The 8,106-nt window shown below is 40.0% G+C and overlaps 1 protein-coding gene across 1 annotated transcript in view; it reads left to right on the top strand.

Moving 5' to 3' along the window:
• Positions 1-2,556: 2,556 nt before the first annotated feature.
• The window catches only part of pard6gb (par-6 family cell polarity regulator gamma b), a 29,738-nt gene continuing 24,188 nt past the window's right edge, over positions 2,557-8,106 (top strand). The window contains exons 1-2 of the mRNA XM_044051968.1: positions 2,557-2,928; positions 6,906-7,128. Of these exons, the coding sequence (XP_043907903.1) occupies positions 2,857-2,928; positions 6,906-7,128 (295 nt within the window). The 5' untranslated portion in view covers positions 2,557-2,856. The remainder of the gene's footprint in view (positions 2,929-6,905; positions 7,129-8,106) is intronic.

The raw sequence follows: 8,106 nt of genomic DNA, 5'->3' as shown, positions 1-8,106 counted from the left end.
TTTTTTTGCTGATTGGAAAAACCTGCCAACAACTGTGAATTTTATCAAACAGAGTAGCAAGTAAAATATTATACTGATTGAACCTTTTCCTGCGTTTGTACTGGTGCTTTAAAGTGACGTCATATGATATCGAAGATCACTTTACAGCACATAAAATTGTGCAAATATCCAGGCTTTTTAGCAGCACTTCCACAAATAGGTGCAGTACTACAGGAAAGCCTAGGTGGGCGCTATCAGTCTGCAGTTAAAAACAGCATTAATATTTTCAGCATTTTCTTCCCACTATTTCATTAATTAATGACATAATCAATGACATCATATGTTACAGAAAGCCTTTTTTTGATCGATAAAGACTTGAAAAAATTTTTAAAAGAACAACAACTTAGCTTTGGGGAGGCTAAAAAAACACATTTTACATGATTACTCACATTTAAACACGTGTAAAATTGTGTAAAGATAAATAATATAATCACATCCACCCAATACATTATGTCACAAGTAGATGAGATAAACATATAATTAAGGATTAGATGTAATCACTAATTAAATAAAATGATAAATCGTTTAGCTGCCATGACTGTAGCCAAAAATATAAAACCCCAAAACTACTATTATACCAAACCACCAGACGAGTGCACGCATAGCCACAATGGCTGTTTGTGTACCTTGAGAGGTTGTACCTCGTCAACAAATTTCTGTAGCAAGTAAACAAGCAATATTTGCAGCATGTGTGGGGGGGGGAAACACTGCAGACTGCAGCTGTTGTGCGGGCAACTTTAGTGGCCATGGAATGTTGTAAAGCAAGACAGCAGTCGGGGAAATGCATCACACTCTTTCACCAAGCTTCTTACACTAGGTGTTGGTTAAACTTTGAGGTAGTGAGAGAGCCAGCAGAAGAGATGTTGCAACATTAACATCATGTTGTTTTAATGACAACTGGACAGGTGCAATAAGGAATAAGGTATAAGCAGTGTTATAATGTAACAAAATATAAATACTTTGTTGCCATAATTAAGCACACAATTCACATACTTTACTTTGTTATTTATATTTCTTGCAACATTTACTTTTACTCCACTACTCCTCTAACTATCTTTGTTGGTTGTTATGACCACAGAAGAAGAAGAGTTGGTAATGGTCTGTATTTATATAGAGCTTTTCTAGTCTTGATGAGCTGAAGTCATTTTCTGTATTCTGATACTTACTCAAATATCCCTTTAACATACTTTATATAAGACTGCGTATAAGATACATTATACCATGTCTGCTCCATGTCACTGGAGATCCAAAAACGTATTTAATATGACATAATACAAGGCTAGGCTTAATAATTCCCATATATATTGTTGTTTCCATGTGGGGATACAAAAATTTAGTGCATATTAATAATCTGTTGACCTCACTTTATTTCTGCACTTGTATATGGTTATTACAGCTGGGCTCCATTTAATATTTGAAATGTTTAGCTTCACAACCAAGTGTGTAATTACCCATCAGCAAGAATTATAATTTACAAATTAAAATTGACAAATGAAATGTTAGGCCTGTATGCTGTCCGGCTGACACTGGATACATATAAAATGTAAAGTATTAAACCCAACATCAACATGAAGATTAAAATATCATTTGAAAAACCACATATAATTTAAACGTACACATTTTGCAGCAACCCTAACCCCTAACCCTTTAACCTTAATACAAAAATCATAATATTTATAACAGCCCACCTGCAGTACCGTCACGGCCCACTAGGGGTCAGGGCCCACACTTTGGGAATTGTTGTTTTAAATGAATGATTATATAAATCCTATTTTCAAAGCAAACATTGGACAAGATAAGATTTTTATAATCTTAATAGTCGAATTCTTCTATATTGTACGTTCATAAATGTGATGTGAATAAATGTAAATAATTGTAAGACTAATAAAGGATTATCTTATCTTCGTGATTTGAAATTATTTAAATAATTAAATACCGGGACAAATACACCAACTCAATCAAAAATAGAAAAGACAACAATGAACGAAAGTCATGTAAACGTAATATAAGTAATGTATTGTCAATTGGCAACCATGTGATTCACTTCATGTCTGTGGTTCTTGTACTTTGGTAAAGTTTTGCGCCCTCTGGCGCCACCTGGCGCACCGGAGGAGCAGAGAACGTGGTGCTGCCTTCATGTACTATCGGACATAGCAAATCTTGTATTAAAGCGTCCTAACGGCCAAAAGGTAAATTGTGTATAGACGAGGAACATTCTCAGTTTCCCTATATAGATCATCAGAAAATTATTGGGAGACATCGCTGCCTTTCAAACGATTTATGAGTTTATTTTCTGTAAAAACAAAAACAACATGCGTACACATGTAATGCATACTGTTATATTTATTCTCCATTTTGCTTTGATTTTCATTAAAAAGCATATTCTTCTTATGTGTAACTTTAATCGCTATGGAGACTTTTATTGACTTTTATTTTATGAACATGATAACCTCGGGTGGAAAAGGAAACTGGGAATTACGTGCAACACGTGAAGCTGTCAGGAGATCCCATTTTTTTGGGAGGGCTGATGTCACTTCAAAACTTACCTCACTCTCCTAAAGTCAACGCAGCGAGTACTAGCTCGCCTCCCGTTTTCCCGTTAAGTATTCGTTCTTGTTTTACGGATCAAAAATAATAAGAACAAACAACAACAGGAGGTGAATTTTTACTGAAGAGCAACACGAAGTGGTCCGCGAGAAGCAGCGCAGACGGATTTAACAGCAGAACCCCGGCGGGACCTCAGACTCCCTCTCCCTCTTTGCGGGCAAAGGCGGCAGATTTTTTATTTTTAAAACTATAACACAAATAAAAGAAAAAATGAATCGGAGCTTTAATAAGTCGCAACCTTTGCGAAATGTAGATTGTAACGCCGTGGAAGTGAAAAGCAAGGTGAGTGTGGACGTTCGCATATGTGTGTGTGTGGATTTGGGGAGAGAAAATATGAAAAGAGTTCACATTCACATGGCCGGAGCTGGAGTTGGTTAGACAAACTGTCTGCGTGTAACGGTACACATTTTTATCTTTTCTGTGATAAAGTCGTTATCTCGTGCCTGGGACGGGACCTGAACGCAGCACTCTGAGCATGTTTTCTGTAATTTGCACTGATTGTTTTCTTCTTGCTTCCGACAGAATGCAGATTGCACTGATTTGGCTCTCAAAACCCCCAAAACTGGCTTAGCATTCTTTATGTACAGTTTTTCTATAATAGTTTTTTTTTTAAATTTGGTCAAAAGTGTGCGTTTGCAACAACATTTGCATTCACTTCGGATTTTGTGAAGCATAGTTTCAGTGTGTTTAGGTCAGTGTGTAGCAGCTGTTTAAATCAAGTTAACCAGCAAGGTTGTTTTTTTAGAATCATATTACCATATTAAATATCTAATTTGTCAAGAGTTTTTTTTTTTTAATAGTTTCATTTTTTACAGTTCGTGTGTGTGTGTGTGTGTGTGTGTGTAGTCCTGACAATCCAATCCTGACCACAAAATAACAGTGAACTATTCTGAGTCTCAGGGACTTTTCTATAACCAGCATTTTTCTTCAGATTCAATCAAGCACAGTGACAATCCATTGTCTAGTTGCCATTTAAACACACTACACATCCACGTGTCTGCACACACACATGTGTGTTTGCACATATGTTGAATGAAAGTGTTCCTGAGTCACAGGTGACATGGCATATTGAATGTTGCAAGAAGTGACTTCACAAGTTCTTTGTGTTTTGGCTGCCCCAGTTTCAGAGGAGTGGTGGGAGGTTGACCTGGAGTCTTTGTTTGGTGCAGAAATAGTTGGTGATTCCTGAAATGATTTGAATTTAAATGATCATCAGTGTCTTTAGGTGTTGAGGCAGGGTCAGTTTCATATTTGAGCTCGATTGTGGGTGAGAGCTGCGTGGTGAAAACCGCCAGGTTGAGCAGCGTCCTCACCTCATCACTGCTGAGCTGACTCACTGTCCTATAGTAACGTCACATGTTTCCATTTTTGGATCCCACGTAATAACTTAAAACTGACTGTAATATTATGTTGCTCTATCTGAGTAGGTTTTGTTATGAGCAGACTGTTGTGTGCTGAAGGCCGTGTCATACTCGCATAAGTAAGAGAAGATAAGAAGTTTCACTTGACTAAGGGAGAAAATTCAGTCAAGGACATTTAAGTAAGACACAATCCTACTTCAGCTAAGGCAGCTAAGGATCCTGCAGCGTTTAGATACTCAAAGGTGATCTGTAATCTGGATGCATCCTCAACTTTTTAAGTGATCCTGCTCGCAGACCAGCAAACAGTAATAATACAAACATGCCAACACCAGATTACACAGCAGTTATTTCATTACCATTTAATAAAATTATCTTATTCAGTCTTTCTAATTTTGGTTAAGAGATTTCATATAGTTCCATAAAGTTGTGGCAGCCATTTTACTATTTACTGTCTTTAGACCAAATAATAATTGAATCTAGAAAACTGGGGACATAGAGAAGTTAAAACTAGAGGGAAACTGATTTGTTTTAGTTGCATTAGCTTTCACAATCAGTCTTTCATGGCCAATCAACACTCCGGCAACTAGATGTCAAGAGTTTGACATCATGTCCCAGTTAATAGACGTAGTAATGTTAGGCATTCAAACCTGTTATTTGAGTCTGGTGTGGGGTTGTGTGTCTGGTTCTCACTGGTTCACATTTGGTTTTCTTAGTGGAAACTGCTCCAGTGATAAGCTTATCGGGGGTGACACTGTAGGTGTGTGGCTGTCTGTCCTGGAGCCTCAGCCAGGAGCTGGTTTCACTCGTGTTAAGCTCTTATCAGAGACAGGGAGAGTGTGTGGGCCTGTTGGGGGTTGGGTTGGATTTTTTTTTCATCCTTTCACTCCTATTTTCTTTATACAGATTTTCACCAAATTGTATTTATATTTAATAACTTACTCGGTAGATCATTTATAGTTCACTTTCCATAATGAAGCTTAATATGTAATTATTAGTCTTTAAATATGCCAGGAACCTGTGTTTATTTTTCAGGTGACTTATCGCTGTTCTCCAGAGCCTTAAACAGGGACAAAGCCAATACTGGTGAAATACAGAAGTCAGTTATCGTCCATTTCTCTCCACTGTTTCAGGGTTTTGTGTCTCCCGACGTGTTTCGACCTGTTGACATCACTTTCTCCTGATAGGCCAGACGGACAGGTGATGTCACAGTCGTAATGATGTATTCTTAGGTTCGCTTTTAGTTCTGAAGCTCATGATTAATCGTTCCTTGTTGAGACTTGCTTGTACCCGAGGGCCATGTTCTGCTGGTGAAAACAGATTGTTCAGACCGAGCACTGTGCAGGAAAACATCCAGACTCTGCAGTGACGCAACACACTGATAATGCAGATGTGTATTAAGAGCTGATAAGTCAAATAACGAGGATGAGCGCAATGTTAATTACACTTAATTCCTAGCTTGGTTTCCCTTTTTGAGGTGTTACGTGAACCTGTTGAAGACAGACAAACCTGTTTGTCTGCTTCTTGTGTCGAATGTTGAGTGTCACACTTTCAAAAAGCAAGTTTACATACAGTATGTGGCTCCACTGGCTACAGTAACTAAGCTTGGCATCCCCCTTGTTTCCCAACATGCCCCCTCTTAAATTCATGTGTCATCTTCTAATTACAGCGCTGGTTAATGTATCCCCCGCTCTTCCACTCTCCTCCCAGAAAGTATACCACGACTCTCCCCTGTGCTCCTCTGTCAGCAGTTTTCTGCTCCCTCCCTCCCTCCCTCCCTCCCTCTCCCCCCCAAAGATCTCCTGTCCTCTCTTCTCCTCTGCCGTCAGCTCCCCTCCGCTGTGAGCTGATGATTACAGTAACAAGCAGCACCTTTAGTCTACAAATTACCACTGTGATTCCTACACGGCTGCTACAGCTATTGTGCGTTTGTGGGGTTTATTGAACTGTGCTTTTGTGCCTCACTCGTATCGCTCCTCCTCACGTCTGTGCTTGACTATGACTCACAGACACACGGTGACCGTGGCGTGACCCTCAGCTGTGCTATCATTGGTGGTTTGCTGACCTCGCCGGGAAAGCTGTAGCACAATTGTTGTAGTGTGTTGGGCTCTTGTGAGTAAATGAGAGGGAGTCAGATCAGATTCATATATCCTGCTGCTGCTTACTCATCTACCTGTGCTCTCCTTTTGAAAAGTTGCGTCCCACTGGGCAAAGTAACAAGTGATGCAAGTGAGGTTTTTTTTGCATTGACATAATCATGATGTGCATTCAGTTTACCTTAATGTACAGCTGATAACTTGATTAATCCCTAGATGACAGTATTGACACAACTCTTGTGTATTTACCCCAAATATGAAATGAAGGCCGCATTCACACACTTGCAGAATAGGATGAAGAAGAAAATATCTTATTCCGACTTCGGAGTGTTCATTTGTTATTTAATAAGTGCTTGTAAGTGCAGTGGCTGCAGATAAACTGAGTTAAACAGCTACTTTTATCCTCTCAGCAGTTTGTGAGAGGATAAGTGAAACCAGATATAAGCAGTGCATATTCTTGCAACTGACTCATGTGCTGCATTAATATTATTTTGATCTTTTCTGTCAGATATTCTTAAAATCGCTGACCCTGATGTTTTTAAACTTTGTCACAGAAATATTAGGAGAAATAGTTTGTTTATTGCTTACCAACGGCTTCCTTAGAGCACTTTTTATGAAAAGGTAATGGCCAGAATTGTGACGGCGCTCTGCGGATTTCCACCCCTATCATTTTATGTGTGCCAGTCAACTGTTTTAGATCAATGCACGATGTTGTACGTCCCAGTTTCCTCTTCCTGTAACGGCCGTAACCACCATTTCTCTTTTTAAATGTGCCCTTGTCTTCTGATCTTGTTTTCTCCTCCAGTACGGGGCAGAGTTCCGCCGTTTCTCCCTTGATCGCGTCAAGCCCGGCAAGTTTGAGGAGTTCTACAAACTCATTCTGCACATTCACCGTATTGCAAATATGGAGGTGATGATTGGCTACGCGGATGTCCACGGCGACCTGCTGCCAATTAACAACGATGACAACTTTTGCAAGGCCGTGTCGACAGCTCATCCCCTGCTCAGGCTCTTCATACAGAGACAAGGTCAGTTATTTTGAGGTTTTAAGATGGCGTCACTTCCTTTGTGAGTGTTTGGCCAGTGATGTGGGTCTCTCAGGGTCTAAACTAGTGGAGTTTTCCACAGTGCTAAAACCAATTAGTTTTAATTAACATCGGATGGATACTTGTTTTCAAACATCCTGCAACTGACAAACCTATAAAACAATCATCTATTGTATTAGCTGCATCATGGGCTGCAGTTATTGTGCTGACTCAAATCAAGTTTCCCCTCTGAATATTTCTTCTTCCAATTATCGGTCGGTCTTCCCACTCTGGGAACTTGAGGCTTTTTTTTTGTTTACTTAATGTGAGGTTTTCAGTGTGTCTCTGTATGTGTGTGTGTGTTGTATTTCCTGCCCCCTTATTGGCTGAATCAGTCTCAGTCTCAGTCTCTCCATGTCTTATGCAGCGGAAGGGCTCGCAGGCAGATGAACACAGATTCTCCCGCATACACACATGCACGCACATACACACAAGTCAGTGCCTCTGCAGCACCATAGAAATCAGGTCATTGAGCAAACCCTGTATCCCGGCATACCAGACATTACAGAGAGACAAAAGATCTGTATGAAAAGAGAGAGACTCCTTACCGAGCGCCCTCCACTTCTCCGCATGTGTTTGTATGCGCGTGCGTGCGAGCGTGTATTTGTTCAAAGACAACATCGAAGTATGCTGAATGGTAACCAAGTGCTATTGCCCTTCTGTCTCCCCCGTCTCTCCCTCATTGATCCCGGCTCAACTCAACTCTGGAGTGGGTCTTGACTGTCTGCCAGCCTGCCAGGGAGCATACCAATGAATCTATCACCATTCACTTCTATTCATACCCCCAATCCTTTATGGAATGTCCCTGGCTTGGTTGTGTAATGAACACGTACACTCCAGGGTATTGTTTAAGTTGTCTTCCAATGGTACAGATACAAGAGCTTGTCATGGTGCGGGAAATTATCTTGCTGCAGATTTCTT

The sequence above is a fragment of the Solea senegalensis genome, linkage group LG20, assembly GCF_019176455.1.
Source record: "Solea senegalensis isolate Sse05_10M linkage group LG20, IFAPA_SoseM_1, whole genome shotgun sequence".
NCBI classification, from domain to species: Eukaryota; Metazoa; Chordata; class Actinopteri; order Pleuronectiformes; family Soleidae; genus Solea; species Solea senegalensis.
This window is presented reverse-complemented; position numbering and strand designations above follow the sequence as displayed.